The following is a 22,444-nucleotide window of genomic DNA, read 5'->3' on the forward strand; positions in this document are numbered from 1 at the left end:
TGATTTTTTATAAGGGAAACAAAATTAAAAAAGAAAACCCTTGGATATTGATTCGATAGGAACGGGCCACTCGGAATCACTATCCGAATCGTAATTTGTAGGTGTAGGAGCATTTCTGTTTCTGTCCGTTCACAGTCAGTCTCATTTTCAGGACATTGTCGTTTTCTCTCATGATGTCTTCTCAACCTTTCTCCAATCTCGCAGGTTGATTTGTGGCAATCCAAAGATTAAGGCAATATACACGGAGCAATGGTTATTAAAGGGGGACACATAGGTATCCAGGTTCTTTAAAGCATAAATAGAGATCACTTCACTGACATGTGAGCATGTAGAACTGTGAGGCGCGCAGCACTCGCTGCATACAACGTAACAATAATTTCCGGATCGTGCTGTTATGTTATCATTCATTTTACCCACAGTCCTTTTCATTCATATGTTACGTAGTACCTTTTTATCTTCGGCAATCTCATTCTCTAACCAGGCCTCAGGAGCTAATCAGTGTTACACACTCCACCACCCCTTTCGTTATTCTGTCACATTGTTGACATCTTTGAGTAACAACAACGTACTAAACTGGAAGGTGGTCTATGTATGCATGAAAATCGTGGACAAAGATCAAGATCTAAATTAAGATCTCTTTAGTTAATTTAAAACACAACAGTTTGTTTAGTTGGAATGTCTGCGTTTTGAGGTGTGACTGGAGTACTACAGTCTTCAGTAGTATAAGCCTGGAGGAGATTCTTAATGCAATGCCTATGTTTTAGCTGTCTCTCTACTGCCATCTAGTGCTTCTTCTAATTCATTCGCGGACAAACAAAGATCAAGACCCAAATGAAGATATATATATATATATATAAATCACTAAGGCAAGACAACCATGGAAAGCAGGCCGGAAGGGGCGTGGATTCACTAAGCCGCCAACAAGTGAGACACCTATGGCGCACGCAGGAAGGAGCCACGCCCACCAACTCCAAGACCATTGGATATGATGGACAACTCGCAGGGCCACGCCCACCAACTCGGATGCGACAACACAGAAAAAGTGGCGTCATTTATATTCGTCTGTCGTAGAGGCCACGTGCAGTGCAGGTCAGGTTAATGTCCTGTGCATGTCATGCACCTCCGAGCTATGTTGACTGTTCATAGAGGTATGGTTCTCGCGGAGGTGAATCGTCATATGCAGCGTGTGAAATGGTTTGCGAGGGATATCCCATGGAATCCTTAAAACAGTCCTTTACAACTGAGGTTAAAGCACAATGAAGTAAGCAGTCTTTAAAAACTGATTTTTCAGTTACGACGCACGACCGTGTGCATCATAGCAAACTGTTTTACACGCTACATACAGCTATTCGCATCCGCGACAAACATGCGTCTTCTTAGATGCTCCTGCAGGAACACGGAAGACGTTTCTCTGCCCACCAACACTCCTTTTTTACCGGCCCCGTCTACCCTTGCTCTCTAGGCATTCACACTGCCTGCCCATTTGCCCGGACGCAAAAACTCACCGACCACCCAGTTAGTCCCTTTCGTCTGCGGTAAGAGTCCACATGCACGTCTGAAACGCCGCGGGTTCACTATTGTGTTGTGTTTTGCTCTCTCCAGAGTTCCATCTTTTCATTCGCTTACTGTTGTATTCTCACACCAACCCATTTTAGACAACCGTGTCTTTCCAGAAGTGTTTAGCATTCAATAAATAATTATGCATGACATTGAGCGTGTGTCTACCCGGCGCAGAGAGGTGTGGGTAAGCCGTTGAACCCCATTCGGGCTGCAAACCGTGGAATTCCCACTAAGTGCGACTCATACGCTCCCACTGGTTGCGTCCCTACCCTTTGTACACACCCCTGTCCCACCTCGCTACTACAGTGGTCGGTTTGTCTTGGTGGATTTATATATAGAAAAGCAGCCAAAACCACAAAGAGCAATGAAACGTCTACGTCAGTTGCAGGTGCATCTGGACTGTGTAAAGATGACGACTCAAGTGACGAGTCGGAGGTGGGCACATGAGCAGGCAGTGCATACTGAACAAGAAATCAGCAGACTAGCATGACTGATGGAGCTGAATGGACGTCCTTCTCCTCTCCTCCCATTCCACACTCCATGCCGTGCACCCCCATCCCTCCGTCTGGCAGGAGAAGGCGCGAGGGCATTTTCAGTTTTCAGTCACGGACAATTGTGTGTTGGTTGGTTCGTTCCGTGCATTGTTACAATGTTGCTTTTCTTGCTGATTTATTACATTTCCGATTTTTCAAATGTTAATTTTCTCCCTGTGCTTAAAAATCATTAAAAAACCGGCCTGATTATGCGGCATATGGTACGCTGCGGGTTGGCTAGTTATATATAGAGCTGGAGCAACATGATATTTTTTTGTTGGCTGGAAATGTATTTAAAACCTGCTTGTAGTTCAACTATAAAGTCAAGAGTAAAGTAGTGATATGCATATATTTCTCTGTAATATCCTGCAATAATATATTGCATGTCTGGAGTAAAATGGTGCTGAAATTGATGTAAAGTGAAAAATGGACAGCAGTCATTCTGCATTTGAATGTCATTTTTTGACTATATTCAAAGATTTTTTTTTTCTTTCAAATATATAATTTGTCATCCTTGCCAAAGAGATTGTGTGTGTTTACTTACATAGGGTTCAAATTGTTCATTTTATTCTTGTAGATCTAGGCAAACACAACATGAAAAGGCACGTACAAGTAAAATTTCCTGTTGTCGAGTTTGAATAAACCTGTTAAGTATTCTCTCGTTTCAAGTTTGCTTTCAGTCACCAAAATAAAACGTGGCTGCGGCAAATTTAGGGGAGAAGTGATGGAGGTGTTCCATAACAGCAACTGCTCGCAAGACATTTTAGCTTTCCTAATTGATCCAGTAGCACACCTTTTCAACTGTGGTTAAATAAAAAGCATTCCAAAGTAGAAACTACAGACTTCACCATGACAGCAATCCCAGATAGGAATCGAACCATTGTCCAGACATTGAGAGGTACAATAGTACTTCCTATAGTGATCATTACATTCTTCTATAACAGTTATCCAGCTTTTTGAATAGATTACCTTAACTTCTTTCTCTGTTTAATATTTGGCAAGAATTTATCCTTTTACATTTAGTATATTAGTTTTTTTTTTTTGGCTTCAGGTTAATAATTCTTTATACTGAGAGTAAAGCAAGGGTTTCCTGCAGTGGTAGTTTTTGTTTTTGTTGTTTTTTTTTTTGTTTTTTTTTGTGATGTTTTATCTGAATAAATAGTTTTTTAAGCAGTGATATGTTAGATTTTCTAATTAATATCACTCCCCACCCCACCCCTCTTATCCTTCCAAATTTTTGGAAGGTATGACCACACCAGCCCATCCAAACAAGATTCAACAAGTGGTCCCAAGCCGATGATGCCATCCGATTCAGCAACTGCTCCCGATTGTACTTCTAAACCTAAACTGAGCAACATGAGAGAAAGTGGAGAGAGCCCAAGGCCATCTGGCTTTGTAGACTGGGTTAATGCAGCAGAGTTTGTACCAGGCCAGCCCTACTGTGGCAGAGGTAAGTGTTTTAAGGTAATTTTGAATCATTTATGTATTAGTTATGATAGTTTAACACTTCATTAAGAGGTTATGTGATGTTAGAAGACGCTTAACATGTAATTCCTCTCTGTCTGTGTGTGTGTGTGTGTGTGTGTGTGTGTGTGTGTGTGTCTCTCTCTCTCTCTCTCTCCCTCTCTGTCTCTCTGTCTGTCTCTCTCTCTCTCTCTCCTGTTGATTATATTGTAAGCATCGTCTCAATAGTCTCAAGGGCTAATTTTGTTAAGAGGCTGTGACCAGATCGGGATGCTTCAGCCACCCTAACCCGTCACAAGCAGGCACCAGGAACAAGTTTAAGGACACAACACACGTTTGTTTACATGGGGAGAGCTTTTCTCTGGCTCCCCACAGCAGCACAGTACTTTGTCTGTCTCTGTCTTCTTCCTTTGTTTCTCTTGCTCTCGCACTCTCTGTCACCTCCACTTCTCCTCCTGCAAGTTGGCTCCTATTATTCTGTTCCTGGGAGTGCTCCAGCTGGCTCATTAGCCAGGTCTCGATTCGCTCCCAGGTGTGGGGAAAGCCCAATGTAGCAGGGCTGTACAACCACCACATCTCCCAATGTTGGCATCCACGAAACCCAACGGGGCTGCAGTAAACTCTCATGAATCCCAGCAGGAATCCAAGGCACCTCAGCAACCCAGGGGGCTTCCATTTAGCGACCCTGCGGAGATAATGTCCTGGCCACACCCCCGGCCATCTGTGACAGGGTGTTTTTGTACTGTGGAACCTTGTTTATCCCACTCTTGGTTATATCTTTTTCTGTGTGGATACTATATTCTGGGTCTTTTTAGTAATGTGTATAAAAATGCATGCAGCATTCTATTTTCTGCTGCTTCACTTTTGTGAGTCTAGATTCCAAAAAAACTGATAAAATGGGCAGTGTGGAAGCAAGCATTTACTGAAAACTTCCACTCAACCCATAGTATATACTGCTTGACTTGGACAGCTGAAGAAATTAGTGCCACAGGTCAAGTACCATTCTAACAAAACTTACAGAATCAGCTTGCTCATTTTACATGAAAAACATGTATACCATCACCAACGCTCGGTCTTAGAGTATACAATTGAATGGAGGGATTAATTTCATGAAAGTGAATAAGTCAAGTCAAGAGGGTCTGTTCTGTTTATTGAGGGATAAAATTCCTCAGTGTGTTTGGATAAGCCTATGCCGGGAGATCAAAATGGAGACTCCGCCTGATGGTTGAATCTTTATTCCAGGAGGATCAATATGGATTCTGTCCTGGCTCTGCAAGTGGAACAAATATTTGCCCTTGTGCAGATGAGTGAGATGTCATTGGAATTAATCAGTTGCATTTACAGGTGCTTTTTGAAAAGTTTGTTTTCCATTCAGTGATCACTTTTTCATATATTTAACACTTTTGATCCCATTTAATAGTGGGATTTGGACTCCTCAAAGTATACGTATTTTCTTCTCTCCTGTTGTTGTTTTTCATGGAAAGAATATCCGGGTGCACCTGGAGTGTATCCAATCCAGTTTGGGAACTTTTGGGATTGAACCTGTATTGTTTGCAGTTGATGCCATCCTCTTGGCTTCATCAGATTGTGACCTCCGCTGTGCACTGAAACAGTTTGAATCTTGGCGTGATGTGGCTGGAATTAGAATTATTACCTACAAGTCTGAGGTGGTTCCCTCCTGGAAAAAGGCTTGATTTCTTCAAGAAAGGGCAGGTGTTTCAAGTTGAAGAGTTCAAGTGCCATACGTTATTGCTTACAAATGAAGGGAGAGATGATTCTGCAATGGATCAATGAAACATTGTTGCAGCAGCAGTTTTGTAGATATTTTAGTTTACCATTGCGATGAAATGGGATTTAAATCCTTTGAATCTTTCAGTTTACAAGTCTGTCTTTGTCCCTGGCCTTCCCTGAGATCACAAGTTCTGGCTAGTGACCAAAAGAATGAGATTTTGAGTATAAAACTGCGAAAAGTGGTGTTCCTGCACATGGTTTCTACAACAGAAAAATAACATATATAAAATATTATAGTTTACATATAAAGAAACTAATGCCATATTTAGTCCCTGGATATGTACTCATTTATTATTTATAAATAATATTTTTGGCTTTTATGTTGAGTAAACCTAGGTCTTTTATTAGCCTCAAAACTCCTTGGTGACCAGTTAAGGAAAACAAAGTCCATGTGCCCCAGATTACATCTACCTGTATCTACTTATTGTGCATTCCTAGCTGTAAACCTATTTCTTTTTAAAAAGCAAAACAAACCCCTTCCTAAAAATTTAACTAAAAGGCCATGTAAAGACAAACATGTTGCCTACATGAGTCTTGTGTGAAAATTTTTGTTAAATTTTGCCTTTTTTTTGATGATTGCATCATCTTGCCATTTTAATGATCTTGCATTTTTGAGAGCTGTTGTCTGTGCCAATATGGTATAATATAGTGTGAATCTATTCCTGGAGTAGATACTAAATACGTCCTTCACAGAATACACTTCTCTTCTCACTTGTATCCATAGTGTCATAATGGTATTCCCAGTGTTTATTACATTTTAAAATGGAATGTTTGAATTAATGATGAGACTTGTGTAATTCCATGAAAAGGTTTAGATACACTGGACCAAATTTAAGTATATTGACATTAGGTTGGAGTGGGAATAGTTAACTACTTTTGACAGCAAACCAACAAAACAATTGCATTTTTATGAAAATGTTATTGTACAGTTACATTTTATTTATTTATTTATGTTTTTAGTTCAAGTAAACTGGATCATAAAATGCCATTGTATTTGTTTGCAATCGGAAGTTGTATTTACTGTTTTTACTTCAAATACAGTATCTATAAAATGGGTAATTTGGCAAACGGTGTCCAAACTTTTGCATGGAATTATAAACGATACTTGAAAGGACTCTTTGGTTTAACAACTGAATAAGTATGAGATCTAACAAAATCAGGGGCACCTATTAATTAGGTTTGATTTTTTTTCTCCGGTGTCTAGATTTAAAATATTTACTATATTAATTCAGAACTTTTGTATATACAAAATTTATGCCAAGTGGAGAACTAAGAAAGTGTAGAACATTTATACTGCATAATAATCTATGATTCTTTTATTCAAGCAGTGCAAATTGAAAATGTTATCACCTGGGTAATTATAGTGGGGCACTAGTTAACCATATTCGCTATACTGGTGAAAATGTTTACAAACGCACACAAAAATACAGGCAGATATTTTAATTATGTTAGTGTAATACTGGTACAAGCACACAGCTTTTAAAACTTAAAGGGTTTCTGAAACTGTTTTATACGATTGTCAGTAATTTATTATGTTAGTCTTTGTATTGATCTGCTCTTTTTACTTTAAAAGCACCAGGACTGCTGATTGAAGAGGAGTATGAGAAGCAGCAAGCAGACAAAGAGTTGAAAAAGCAGCTTTGCCCATATGCGACAGTTGGAGAGTGTCGCTATGGTGAGAACTGCGCTCACCTCCATGGTGATGTCTGTGATATGTGTGGGCTCCAGGTTCTCCACCCCTCTGATACAATGCAGCGCTCCCAGCACATCAAAGTAAGCACAGAGGGATTAATTTTGCTAATGCTGTGTGTTTAGCCCTTAAATAACAAGACTGGAAGACCTATTTTTTTACAATCTTAAATTGCAGCGTTTCACTCAAATTTCAACAGTAATCCTAAATTCATGATAACCTCACCTAATATATAGTTGTATTTAAAAAGTTACAAGACATTCTTATATCAATATTTTGATTATTTGAAGTATGTCTGATTTTTGTTTTCTGTTTTAAAGAGGAACTTTGTGTCAATACAATTAACACCATTTAACAGTAATGCTTCAAACCAGTCTTGTGGGCACGTTGGCATGAAGTCATAATTGCCATATTTACTTAATATGTGATATCTAATGTGAATGAAATGAAATTTAAGATAATGGCTTATGGTACTGTTTTCTCAAATAATACACATTTAAAAATACTGGTGAACTTCCATGTCTGTCATGCACTTTCTGACCACCTGTAGTTGTATAAATATCACAAAGGGATCCGTTCCCTTCATAGTCACCTTAAAGTCTCTCTCTTAATGCATTTCTTTGAAGTCATCATTATTTAGCATGGTGGTGTTGGCATCCATGGCTGATACTACATAATTCAGGAAACTTTTTTTCCATATTACCTTGATCTCTTTTTGCATCAATCATAATTGTTAACGTTTTTTTTTCTTTTTCTACAGCAGGCTTTATTACCTAATTGAGTTTATTTATTTGATAGCTTATTGTCACAACATACAGAACAGTATTACTGTGATATTTTTTTTTTTTTTGTTATATTGGAGAAAGTTATGTATAACCAGATTTTAATAAAGTACATTTTTAAATTGTTCTTATCTGTTATGTAAAATTGAGTCTCTTAGTTTTGACTATGCATGAGCAGTACCATTTTTCAGTTAGTTAGGTTATTTCATTTGATTTGTTTAGGAACTGTAAGTGATTTGTTCTGACTATAGTTTTTGTTAAATCTTTCACACTTAAAGGATAAGGTATTTTTTAAGTCAGTTTTTTTCTTCACAATCATGGTATAAATTGATTTTGCTCTGTGAAATCTGTGTTGTAAAGTTAAGCTTTTTTTTTAAATTTTTTTTATAAAAAAAAAAAAAAATTGTTTTTGTAGGTTACATGTTCACTATAGGGTAAAGGCTTCCAAAGGTGAAATAAAATCTTTGCTGCTCTAAAGTTGACATATTCTGAAGGTTTTTAGAGCTTTTTAAGATAAACCTACCTTTTTGTATTGGTAATAAAAAATAAATAATAATTTAATGACAGATTCTTGATACTGATTTTCTTGAGGAAAGATTACATTTCTTGTTGTCTCCAGCAGCCATCATAAGTGGAGATGTGCCAACCCAACGCTGAACCCTTTCCCCTGAGCCTTTTACATAGCCTATGAAGCAGAATGCATGCCAAATCCCAGTGTGGTGAAAAGAGCACATAAGAGTTTTGTTGTACTTTATACACATAACAATAAATCTCAACTGAACTGATTGTATTGGATTGTTTTTTTAATAAAGTCTTAGATTGATTTATTTATTTTTATAAAAAGTCAAGCTACCTTTTCCATGCTGTGTCTTGCTCACAATAAAAACAATTCTGAAAATGAAAAGGGGAGAGCACTGCTGTCTTGTAGTGAAGGAGACTGGCTTTCATGTCTAAATGGAGTTTCAATGTGGGTGCTCTTTTTTCCTTCCCACTGTCCAAAAACGTGCACATTAGGTGTTTGTCCTCTGATGGACTGGTGCCCCATCCAGGGATTGTTCCTGTTTTGCACAGTGATAGTGTTTTGTGAAAAGAGAAAATAGTAGTTTCATTGTACTTTGTATTTTAATAAAATCCTTAAGATTTTTTTTTAAAGAGCCAAGCCACTTTTGCAGTAGTTTTTTTTAATAATGTATGAGTATTTTTTGCTGACAATACGGTAATAAAAGCATAATGTTTTTTGAGTGAGAAAATTCATGGATCCTGATGCCAATCAATCTGTAAATACATGCTTAATTTAGAATTTGGCACTGTGAAGCAGGAATGACGGCCCACTCTGCCATTGTTAAAACAACTGTACTAAATTTGCTAAAATACAAGCTGATTAAATTTAAATGAAATTTGCATGGCCAATTTGTCCCTATAGTGTTTGTTTATGCTCACCCTGTGATGGATCGGGGCCCTTTTCAGAGATTGTTTCTGCCTTGTTTGTGTCTGATGCTTGCTGGAATAGGCTACAGCTGTACTACACCCCTGCCCTGGATAAACAGGTTTGTAAAATGGATAGGTGAATCAATGGATGCCGAGAGCATCTGTCCAGTTCTTGTCACTTGGTAGCAATGCTAAATGCATGTACTCTCTCACTGAAGCACACATGCACTACAGTTTGTCTATTGGATAAAGATTGAAGAGGTGGATGCAATTATCTCTACTCATCTGGACAAAGGTAGCAGTAGTGTGGGGATAATGTTTTTTGATTTCTCCAGTACCACCTAGCCATCCTTGTTAAGTGGTAAGCTCAGAGATAATGAGGCGGATGAGCCTATGTTGTCCTGTATAATGGATTATCTATTGAGCAATCTGCAGTTTGAGGCACTAGGACTGTGTTTCAGATACAGATGTGAGCAACACTGGAGCACCACATTGAACATTGCCATTTCCTTTTTACTTCACTCTGTGCACCTCAGATTATAAATATAACACCAGGTCATATCATTTGTAGAATGTTGCAGGTGATTCTGCACTTAGGGGGATGAGACAGTATAAGATTTGAGTGGAGAACTTGTGTTTCTTGGTGCAAAGAGAATTGTCTGCATCTTAACATCTGCAAAACCAAGGAACTGGTTATTGACTTTTACCGCACCAAACATCCTCTATATCCAGTCACTATTCAGTTAGTGGATGTAGAGGTGGCACTGCCCTACAGGTATTTGAAGGTCAACATCAATGATGGGGGTTGGACTGATCTCTTAACACAGAGGAGCTATATAAGAAAGGGCAGAAGTGGTCCTTTTTTTCGAGGGTACTACGTTTGTTTAATGTGGGCAGTAACATACTTCACATCTTCTACAACTCTCAAAAATGGCTAATGTGATTTTTCTACACTATGGTGTCCTGGGCTGGTAGCATCACTTCGAGACAGGTCCACTGAATCAACAAGCTAATATAAAGGGAAGGTTTAGTTATAGGATGGACTCGGGGCTCCTGGAAGTGGTAACAAAGAAGAAAATTGAAAAAGAATTGAGTGCCATTATGAACAGTGCTGACACGTTAACACGGCGTACTTTCTGACAATTAATTATTTAGCAGAAGTTTGTCAGGAAATGCTACTGGGTCGTCTTTATACCAACACCAATGCCTCACTGTGACTATGATTGTGAAGTTTTTTGGTTTTTTTTTTCCTCTTTTTAAATTCTCTATTTTAGTCATTCTGGTGTGTGACCATTATGTGTGTGGATCAGCTTCTGTGTAAAGCCAAAATTCTGTATATCTAATCTAATGTGTATTATCAATCCAGCTGCAGCTGGCAGTCTTTACAAAATAAAGAAAAAAGCTACCATATAGTGAAAAAATATAAGCAATTGTGTGACTTTTTTCTAGTTGTCTACAGAACAGAAAATAATTTACACCTGGGCATCAGTATTCAATGTAAATAAATGCTGTTGGCAAAGTCTTTCCAAGGTGAAACCACAACCTGAGACTGAAAGGTTGCTTTGGAGGAAGATTACGTTGTTGAAATCTCACAACAACTGTTTGCTTTTTGCATTTTTACATTCGTAAAATGACATTTTGCAATGATTTGCTGTTTTGCTATATGTGTGTAATCTCAAGATGAATATTATGCTTGACAAAATTGACATATTTTATGTTTTAAGGCTTTTATATATATATATATATATATATATATATATATATATATATATATATATATATATATATATATATATATATATATATATATATATATATATATATATATATATATATATATATATATATGAGCCACAGTATCTATAAGCTGCAATATAAAACTCAAGAGTGGGCTAGTTTTTATTTTTAATTTTTTTTAACTTTATATAAAATAACTTTGGAATGCAGTTTTATGTGACAAACCAATATATACCACTAATGTAAAGAAATAACTGACTTGAAAAATACTGAACCCATTCTTTTAATATTGAATAGTAAAGTACATAAACTGTGACTGCATTCTGCCCACATTATTCTGTATTTCTAGGCTTGCATTGAAGCACATGAGAAGGACATGGAACTTTCCTTTGCCATACAGCGTAGCAAGGATATGGTGTGTGGCATTTGTATGGAGATAGTTTATGAAAAAGTCAACCCCAGTGAACGCCGTTTTGGGATCCTCTCCAGTTGCAACCACTGCTACTGCTTAAAATGTATTCGTAAATGGAGAAGTGCCAAGCAATTTGAGAGCAAAATAATCAAGTAAGATGAACCAGTGCCTTGAAAGGGCCCCTTGAATGTATTCATTTTCTTGTAGTTGCAGATTACCTGTCAGCATTGCAGTTTTTCAAATCCATGTGATCCTATTATCAAAAGAGGGAAATTACTATTAAAACGGGATGGGCAATCCTAGTCCTGGAGAGCCTATGTATAATAGCCTTTTGTTCCAATAACTTTCATTCTACAGCTTGCTCTAGCTTTCTGTAATTGGTGTTAAAAATTGTTTGAAGTTCAGTATTTTTTTTTTTTGTTTCTTTTTGATTGCCTTGAACACTATTTCAGGTTCTTCATTAACCTTAAGATTATTAAATGGGACTTGCAAATGACAAAAGAGGCAACAACTAATTAAAGAAATTGGTACCATTTTCCTCTGTATGTGAGCTTGTCATTAAGTAGCTGTCTTTAGTTAAAAAAAAAAAATAATAATTTAAACAAGCACAAAAGCATAATGCCTACATAACAGCTGTGTTCCATAAACAAAAAGAGAGCCTTCTTTTTTTAACAGATCAGTTAGCTGTAAAGCATGCAACTACAGTAACACTCCTCCAAAATTTGGATTAGATTTATCTTTCATTCTTGACGTTAGAGTTTTCCAGTGTCTAATGTTCCTAGTAATTTTGTACAGTTGCTCATTTATGTATCAAGATAAATTTGAAAGGATAATTTCCTGGGTCAACAGCATTCACAAAACAGACCAAGGTAAGAAGAAGCGATCCAACAAAAAACACAAATAAGCTCAGCCAGTAAGAATTGTAAGAATTAAATAACACAAATGGACAATGACCTTGCATTTCTCCCAGAAATCTCACCGGAAATTACTTGAGTAGAAAGTGTGATGTTGCAAATGGTAACTCCCATAGCATGCCTTCAAATGCCGCACTTACTTTCAGGTGAAATTTAGCGAGTTACATGTAGTCTGGCTGCTTCAGTTGAAAGACCAGCTCTGCAGAGCAAGCTACATTTTATAGCAACTAGGCTGTTATTTTTCATTGGACTGAAGACTTTCTATTTCATTGATAGCAATAGAAAATGGTCAAAATAAAAGATGGGTAGCATATTTGTGGAAGAGATGAGCAATATGAGAACAATCCTGCAGTACTGCATAGTAGTTCACATAGATTTTTAAATAAGACCATGATATTGAAACCCAGAGTTCTTTTACATTTGAATCCGCTTTTTTCTTTTGAGTAGACTGCTTAATATACTCAGTACTTTTGTATATCACTGCCTGTATAGGCAGTGCTGATACTTAGCCATCTTCACTATCTGATATCATTTCCTTAGAAAGGAAATGTGTTTCAAGATGTCATACCAATCAGCTAATGCAAAGAAGTTAGGAAAAGACAGTAAAGATGAGATTGCAAAGGGAATTATCACAAGAGTCTGTGTTTCATCACATGATAATCATGCATCAGTGTTTTTGAAAGGCCCATTTTCCTCCTCCACTCTGCTTAGTGAGGCCTGGCGTTTTCATTTGTATACGCTTGTATTTTTAAAGTGTTTTAAAGACACCTTTTTAGTGTGGGGTGGAAGACCAAAACAAATGAAAAAGGATGCATTTTTAAATGTTTTCATGTCCTTGTGTTCTAGGGATTAATAACTGGTTATGTACAATTTTGCTGTAATAACTGTATGCAAAAGCTGTGTGTAATATTGGTGTTTCATATTCCTGAAGAGGAAATTGAGAATCATTGATAGTTTTTCAAAAATGAATTACTTGACTGAAATCTGGCACAGAATCTCTAGTGAGATTACATCTAGACTTTAACTGGTGGGGGGGAGGGGGTGTTTGTTTCAAAAATTTTAAATGTAGTTTTTTTTTTTCTTTAGTCTCACCTATGGTTTGGATGATTGTCCAACTGTATAATCCAACTATACTTAAATGTCAGATCATGAATGAATGTCCAGACATTCTCCTTAAAGTTTATTTTGATAAGAAGCATAACTGCAATTCCTTCAATTATTGAAATTTGTCCAGTTCCTGAAGTGCAAAGTATTCCCACACAATCACACTGACTCTGTTTAGTAATTTGTGAGAGAATGATATTGAATCTTGACCTGAGAAATTTCCAGATTGTTTTCTGAAATATGATTTTTAGACAGGCCGTGGCCAAGTGATGTACCAATGAATTCTTGGGATGGCCTACATGTGTTAAAGAGGCTAAAGAGATATTTAGCTAACATGACTTAGCTTTAAAATATTACAGTAACTTGAGTGTTAAGGAGACGCATTTTACTTCTGTAAAACTGAGGCAATGTTTCATATTTTTAAATGACAGATCCTGTCCTGAATGTCGGATTACTTCAAATTTTGTAATCCCAAGTGAATACTGGGTTGAGGATAAGGAAGAAAAGCAAAAGTTAATTCAGAAGTACAAGGATGCAATGAGGTAAATGTTTTTTATTTTTTCCAAAATAAGATAGAATTATCAGATAAAGCATTTGTTTTATAAGTGCCAGATGCAACTTTTTAAAGTAACACCAAGAAGAGGGGCAATTAAATATTTAGCGTAGAGTGCAGGTTTAAAATGCTCAAGGTACCTATAACAACCTCACAGAACCCACCAGAGGTTTGTTGAAGGTCAGTGCAGAGTTCATCTTAAGAAGAGTTACAATCCAGATCACTTCAAATGAATTAAAGATTCCTGCAGCCTATGCATTCCACAATAAAATGATCTCTGTTTCTTTTTGTGTGTTTCCTCCTTTTTGTTTCTCCTTTGTTTTTGCTTTGAAATTTAAAAATACCATGGAATAAGTATTTCTAAAATGTATTTACTGTTTAATGACTCCAAAGAACTACTTTTATTAGCTTTTATATTATTTAACAGTGAATCAAAGACTAAAATGTATTCTTTATCTTTGATACAGTATGTCATTTTAACAGACCAGGGGCCTCATGTATAAACGGTGTGTATGCACAGAAATGTTGTGCAAGAATGTTTCCACGTTCAAATTGGGATGTATATAAAACAAACTTGGCGTAAAGCCACGCACATTTCCATGGTACCTCATACCCTGTTGTACGCCAGTTCTCCGCTCAGTTTTGCAGACTGGCGGCACCCAGCGTCAAAGCAGTGCTACTGTTCCTGTGTGGTTATCTTTTCTTTTCCCGACGCGGCTTTATAAATACACTGAAATTAACCGCATGTTGTTTATTAGTTTAATGCAGCTGATTGTAATTAACCAGTAACAATATAATGGTCCACGGAATGGTCAAACTATTCTAAATACCATAGCTGCTTTAATGTTGTTACTGTCACTGCACTTTCTTCTTCCTCTTTCAGCTACTCCCGTTAGGGGTTGCCACAGCGGGTCAACTTTTTCAATATTACTCTCACTGCACCACTCGGAGCAGCTGATTGGAAAGAGAATTATTAGTATACAGCATCAAGCATACGCTGCCTCAGCCATGCTTCCTATTTGAACTGCTTCTCATATGACAAACGCTTCAAACCTTTCCTGTACGGACCTTGCGGTTCAGAAACGGTTTCATCCCAAGAACTCTAAATGCACTCAATCAGTCCGTCAGCTGCTCCTTGTAGAACTGCTAGTACTTATTAATACAGTTAACTCACTGTAAACTTGCAGTACAGTTATAATGTTGCACAACCTGAGCCACTTTATAAAGAGTGTATTTACATATGATGACGATATCATTTTTAAGATGAAATGCAGCAAAATGTTATACAGATAAAATTACATTTAAATAATCTACATTGTTAATGATTAAAGGACACGGTGTGGTTACGCTAGCAAGGATCTGGTGCGCCGCTCGCACTGTATGCTTCACTGGGACTGGCATGAAGGATAGAATAATTAAAGATGTACTACGAAGATATTTCAATGTTCCTTAAAAGTTTTGAAGAATCGTCGTTATATGCTTACAGATGGCTTAACGTCCATTACAGAGCTGATTGTGTGGCGATCAGGTACTTGGAGAAAGAAAATTAAGGACAGGAACTGGAGGTTAGTACGTTTGAAAGAGACAGTACTGCAGGGGCGGCCTTAGGCACGTGCAAACTGTGCACCTGCATAGGGCCGCCAAATCCCAGGGGCCGCCACACCAAAATACATTGAATATAAAACAGAAAGAGAAAATAACGACACAGCTAAAAACACAGTGGCAAATTTCTGCAAAAGTTAAACGCTTGTGTCATGAGCATGAGGTGGCTATGCAGTGTCTGGAATGGACGTGGCCACCCGCCATGCATAAGATACCATATTGACATTGCTGGGCAAAGAAGCCACAAATTTCTTCCTCTGCCCAGGGTCGCCACAAGCCTAGAGCCGTCCCTGAGTAGTACTGCAATAAATTATTTCATCGAAGGTCGCGCACAATCACTGTGCCATAGTGTTCACATGTTTAAAAACGTGCTTTAACTCCTATCATCATGAAAATTATATTGCGTATACATCTCAGTATTTTAGTTATTCAGAGAGCGGTAATATCACGAATGTAATGGATTCTGTGTCCTGTCAGAGGTAAAGAAAGCCGGTTTAAGAAGCACGTAGTGATTCACAAACACAGAGCACATAGAAGAACACATACAAAACAAAGCATTTAACGTGCTACTTAACTAATTTTTTAAATCACATCGTAAGTAAATTAAACGATTTTAAGATGAAGTTTATGATGTTCTAGTTTAATGACAAAATAAACTACGTGATTAAAGTGGACATTTCAAGATTGAAGTTGACATTTCGTGCTTTTTTTCCCCCCCACTGTGTGCCTTTTTTTTCTCTGTGCCCTAATAAGCTTTCATATGAAACTCGGATGGTGGGCTACGACTCGCCTTTTCACGGCGACTTTGATATCTGACAACTTCTTTTCTATTTAGGGAACTGTGCGACTTTGAACTTGAGCATTCGAGTTTCTCCGACACGCTATGGCAGTCGATCAACTTCCTTTTGTTGTTTATACCACTGTTTAAACCAACAAATAGTACGCTTTTCCTTGCCTCCACTTGGTATTCGCTGAAATTCTTCCATTTTCCCCTCTTTCTTTTGTCATTGTCTTTTCACAGAACACTGGGCTATTTATATTGATTTGCATATTCAAAGAGGCGTAGTTCTGGGAGGAGTTGGGGTGGGACAGCACACACGTGCACAAGCGTTACTTTTCACGCTGACCAGGATTTATGTAGCGGAAGAATGTGGAAGTTGGCGAATGCACAGATATTTCTGTGCGTAAGCACATTTCAGCTTTGGACTTGAATTTGTCCTCAAATATCCCATCTGGTGGATTTTAACATGAACAAGTACATTTTATTTACTTCTTGAATGTGTATGACCGATTCTTCTTACATTGGACAATATTCCCTACAATGTACTCCTACAGTTGCTTTCTGCCTTTTGACCTGTGTTGCCTTGATAGGCACATGCTCCCAGTGATCTTGAGCTGCAAAATTATCTTATGGGGTAGATGGTGGTTCTGCAATTATAAAATAACATTGTTAAAGGCACTACTGTATATAAAACTGCTCCAGTTTCAGAATCTACAGTATATTTATATCGGGCACACCTTATGGCAAACAAGGTAACGATACAATATCACACATTCAAATGACAGGCCATTTTCCATGAATAACGTTAAATTACTTCCTTGTAAGCCTTCCTTGAGCCTTGTCCACTCATCTTCAAACCATTATACTGCACATAAGTTCGTTCATACAGATCAGACTGTCTTCATTCGTAGTTGTTGTCATTAGATGCCACAAAGGCTTTTAACAAACTGAATTTGTATCAACTGTGGAAAGTTTTGCAGTTGATGGGTTTTGATGATTCTTTATTAACATAATTAAAACATTTTATACTAGACTCCCAATGCATCAGTTATTTCCAATTCAGATTTGTCTCATTTCATTCCCACCTGCAGAAGAGTCCAACAGGGCTGCCCCCTCTCTCATATGCTCTTGATTCTTTCACTCGAGTTGTTTTATGGCACTCATGCATTATTCACAACAGTTTTCTCCTGTAATTAGTATTTACCCAAGAACCATTCTATGCTGATATTTATCTGTTTTATAGAAGTGTCTCTTGAGTATTTATCAATTATTTTAAAATTATTTACTACGTATGAGGAACTCCCCAGATATAAAATTAGAGTAAATCTGCCCTTCATCTCCCTTTAATTTCTCCATCGGGTCTTTTCCTTTTTTTCCCCCTTCTGTTGTAAGATCTTTTAAATATCTTGGCATCACCATAGCACCTGTAGTATTATCGCTGTGTTGTGGAAGAGCATTAAAAAAAACAAAACAAACTCATAACTCTCTCCGTCCCTTGCTTTGTTTTTGGTGCAGAGATTGCTTGCATCTCACATTGTTTCTATGGAATGTGCATCTCCTGAGAATTAAACGTTGTTCAGATTTTATCCTAGTTGAGGCTAACAGAGATGTGTTCCTTCCTGAATTCGAGTTTTTTCATTGGGGCTTCGTTTTGTCTCTCATCTCATTATTTATTCACCTCTCTGATCAACCCCTTCGTCACTCACTATTGACATCAGTCTAGGTTTGTCACAGTGTCTTATCAGATATTTTTTCTATCTGCATCAAACAAAGTCTAGCTGTAACAAATTGTGTTTTTTCATTTCATGCTAACATATTTAGGAAATTCGAGACACTATTGTGTTTTGTACAGAAACTATTTGCAGATGCTTCATCTCTCTCTCTCTCATCCTCCATCTTATTTCTTTATTCATTTGTTTCAACAACCAGCTTTCAATTAAGACCTGTCTGTGCTGTACACCTATCTCCAGGATACCAGAAGAAAGCCTCTTGCTGTTTCAGTTAAGTGGGATTCAGATCTGCACTCCTCTTCTCTTCTTCCTTGAACCAGGACTCAGTCTTTTAAGAAGTATAAAACTGCTCCAAAAATTTGAATTGCCGCTTTATTCAATACAAATTACCCAAAGGATTTATACAGCTCCTTTAAAATCTATGTTTAATGGGTGAGGCCCCTGACCCAGTTTGATATTTATGCCCTCAAGCATCTGGTTCCTATTTTTTATATGAAGTGGTCTTGCCTTCCTTGTGGACTTGTAGACCTTCATTTCTACTGCTCTGTCACTTGTTTTGGATGCCTTTATTCCTTGTTCTCCAAGGTTTTTTTTTCTGTGTCATTTTCATGTTGCAGTTTTCTTATTCTGTTCCCCTTTTTTACTCCTCTTCAAAATCTAAACATTGTTCACAAAAAATTCAAGTACAGGAAAAATTACATTAAAAATGTAGCTGTTCTGAATGGTAGTTGGTAGATTTTAAATCACAAATATGAAAAGGAGATGATAAGCAGTGCACTAAGTAAATGAAATAAGTTCTGGTTGGGGATTCCAAGTTATTATATTGTGAGACCAGCTGATTTATCTGGCATTGCCTATGTGAGAATGTGGGAAGATGCAAAAGTGATAAGGAATCATAATTTATATATTAGCATACCTTTTATCTTTTTGCATTTAGTTTATATTGTAACTATTAGAATTGAGTTAGAGTTGAGAAGATTGGTATACAATGATCTTGGTATTCTGGTGCAAAGAAAACCTAAATAGCAATAAATAACTCTGGAGACAATATGTCCTCCCTTGGTTAGTTTAAATTAAATATAATAAATATGGATCAAAAACCTTGATTTGGATAAAAAGCATGCAGGCTAACCTACCCTCATCCACATTGTCAACAGATCTCATTGTATGTGTTGAAACTGTAGCGCTTTATCAGCTTTTCCCAGATTAAAATTTAGTCTGGAAATAAGTGAAAAGAAATTATATTTAGACTAAATGTGATCAGCAATCACAATTTATCAGATTTGAGTCATCTGTGAGGATAGAAGCAGTGCACAAAGAACCCTGTGGTAATTTTTGGGGGAGGTGGTGTGGGGTTTGTTAGTGCTCCAGTGTTGGCCAAACATGAGAATATTACTCTGGTACTATGGAATATATAATACACTAGCTATGGAGAATGCTGGCGCTTGGTATATTTAAATCTTTAAAAAGCAGCATTCTCTTGAAACATGACCGCTAATTGGTTTTGCAGTATCAGCAAACTATATCATGTTCTGTTATCATATACATCAATGAATCTTAGAGAAAAAGTATGAATAGGGGCCACACACACAGCCAGTAATAACTTCCTTGGTCTCAAAGTGCCCTTTAGATTCCTCTCGAGGGTTTGTTACAGGACACACTTCCTTACTGCCACTTAAGCATCTAGCCCTGCCAAACTTGTGAAACCCCCTGTGGATAAAAAGTGTTTGCTACAATATGTTATAACATATCCAGTATGTTGTTTGAGCTGTAACACTATAATGTATAGTAAAACATTTATTTCAATTTTGCACCTTGGTAACAACCGCTCAGTCTAAACAGAGCTGCCCCTGCTGTCTCCTAAATGAGAGATATTTGTGACCCTTAATTACACCAAACAATTTATTACTGCTCATTATGTGGATGTTTTCCCTCTTTAAGCTGAGTTATTTGTTTGAAAGACAAATGTGTTAACTATGTTCATGACTATCACAACCTGTGTTACACACTGTAGCTTTTCTTGCCAATCTGTATGACTCAAAGACTCGCCTACCACTCTTGGGAAAGCAAGTTTAAAATTGGTTATTTGTTTGCTCTTTGTTCACAGCATTAATTTTAAGCCGCAGACACTCTGCTTCTTCTCATCATAAATCAGGTTTTAGACAAATAGGTCACTATGTCTATCTATTCACTCTTCTTGAACAGCAAGGGTTATTCTGACTAACCCAACACATGGAGCCTTATGAATAGACCTAGGATGACATGAGATTTTTTTTTTTTTTTTGTTTACACCTCTATAAAGTATGGTATGCGTGTGTGTATGTGAGAGACTGTGTGTATATTCTGCTCACTTCTTTTAAAAGTCATTATTTTTTTTTCTCTGAGCCATTGTATTTAATAAAGCGTTTATTCTAACATAATCGTGCATGCTTAAGTTGACCACCAGTGGGCAATTTATCCTTTCCTTTGAATGACTTGGGCAATATTATTTTTTATTCTTCTTATTGATGGATGTGTGTGTGTATGTATATATATATATATATATATATATATATATATATATATATATATATATATATATATATATATATATATATATATATATATATATATATATATATAAAATATGGTGGTAGTAAAAAAAAAAAAAAAATTTGCTTTGTACAGAACCATGTAATGGCTTAGCTGCTGGTTTGTTTCTGGTTGAGGGTTACTGCACTACTTTTAATTTCACTACTTTTCATGAAGGGTAGAAAAAAAATACATGTCCTATTTATAATAGTGTGTCTAGGATTTTTTTTTTTTTAATAGTCCTAAACATTCAGGAAAAGCAGAGCCATGACAGCATCATTATTTGCCTTGCACATAAAAACCTTCTTTGAGACATTATTTGACATATAGACAAAACAAGATCCTAAAATTCAGCTGAAATTTTTTGGCTGAATTCAGGAATAAAACTTATTTTTCTGACACAGTTGGTGTCTAAATGCAGAAATAGCCAGACTAAATATAGGTACTGTGTATTGGATTGGAATACAGGTTTAGCCTTAACTTCTGCAGGGATTACAAAATTATCATGGTGCATAAAGCCAAAAGTTACTGGATGATAATATATTCCTTATGGTAAATGCTATCAGACCTACACAAAACAGAAACTGTGCAAACAGAGTTATGAAAAAAAATATATTGAATTGATTAAAACAGAATTTTTGTAAAACAAATCCAATTGACTAATATGAAAATTAAAAACTAGCAAGTCTGACTTTTATGTTGGATAGAATGCCCAATGGGGGCTGGACAGTTTGTTGGCCTAGAACCCCTGCAGATTGATTTTTGTTTCCAGCATCTGACCCCTGGGAGTCTTGTTTGTTCTGTCCTATCTGGCCATCTGACCATAGATCTGACTTCTCTTAATGGACTTATTAATAACTTCTCTTTAGGATTCTATCGATAATATTTCATTGTTAGGTAAGTGCATATTTATTCTTAATAAATTCATTTTTTATATTTATCTAGTTCTATGTAACTATATTTTTACTAGCCGTCATTCTTATAATACTGTGTAAAGCAATGTGAGCTACAGTCCTTGTATAAAAATGTGCCATACAAATAAATGTTATAGCAGTACTCTACAGCTCTTTACGTGATGGTAAAGAACCTGACCTTTCTCGCCTTTTAGCACTTTATGACAGTGTTTTGCATCTGCATTTTCACAAAACTTAGTTATATGAAGTTCATTTTAATAGGGAAAAACTATTTTAATACCAGTATCTTTAGCCACATTTTCCAGAACTTCTCCTGACATCTATTAGACTTTTCTAGGACACTTCTGGTACAAAGTTAATCTGGCTTTGGATATGTGGTTCCACTGTGTTTTTCCTGTCCGGCTGCCTCATTTTATTCTCGATTGAAACCTTAGTCTTTCCAATAGGACTAAACAACAGTAGCAATGAAGTGAAAGCAACAGAAAATTAAGAGTCAACACGCACAAAATATGCAGGGTGGCAGCATTCAAGATGCTGCATGAAACAATAATCTCTTTGGCACCAATCAGTAGGTTGTACACACAGAAAATGTTTACAGAAAGTGTATATGTTTATGCAGATGGAAAGGAGGTTTCCTATTTTAAATTGAATCAATACACAATGGATGTTTGCTTTAGATAACAGGATTCAAAGGATGGGAATGTTATTCATATTTTTATAATTTATTTGCTATGTATTTAATACTGTTTTGAAATGTACTGATTTGTAATTTCTGTGACAAACACCAGAAGAATTATATTGTCACAAATATATGTGACATTTTGAAGAAATCCATTGTATGACCTGAATAGTACCAATCAGAAAACATCAAACTAGTG

General features: G+C 36.7%; 1 protein-coding gene across 1 annotated transcript in view; it reads left to right on the top strand.

Annotated features, from left to right (window-relative positions):
• The window catches only part of mkrn1 (makorin, ring finger protein, 1), a 90,733-nt gene that overhangs the window by 53,228 nt on the left and 15,061 nt on the right, over nt 1-22,444 (top strand). The window contains exons 3-6 of the mRNA XM_039770024.1: nt 3,338-3,543; nt 6,922-7,121; nt 11,335-11,549; nt 13,847-13,957. Coding sequence (XP_039625958.1) covers nt 3,338-3,543; nt 6,922-7,121; nt 11,335-11,549; nt 13,847-13,957 — 732 coding nt within the window. The remainder of the gene's footprint in view (nt 1-3,337; nt 3,544-6,921; nt 7,122-11,334; nt 11,550-13,846; nt 13,958-22,444) is intronic.

This window comes from Polypterus senegalus, chromosome 11, assembly GCF_016835505.1.
Source record: "Polypterus senegalus isolate Bchr_013 chromosome 11, ASM1683550v1, whole genome shotgun sequence".
Lineage (NCBI taxonomy): Eukaryota > Metazoa > Chordata > Cladistia > Polypteriformes > Polypteridae > Polypterus > Polypterus senegalus.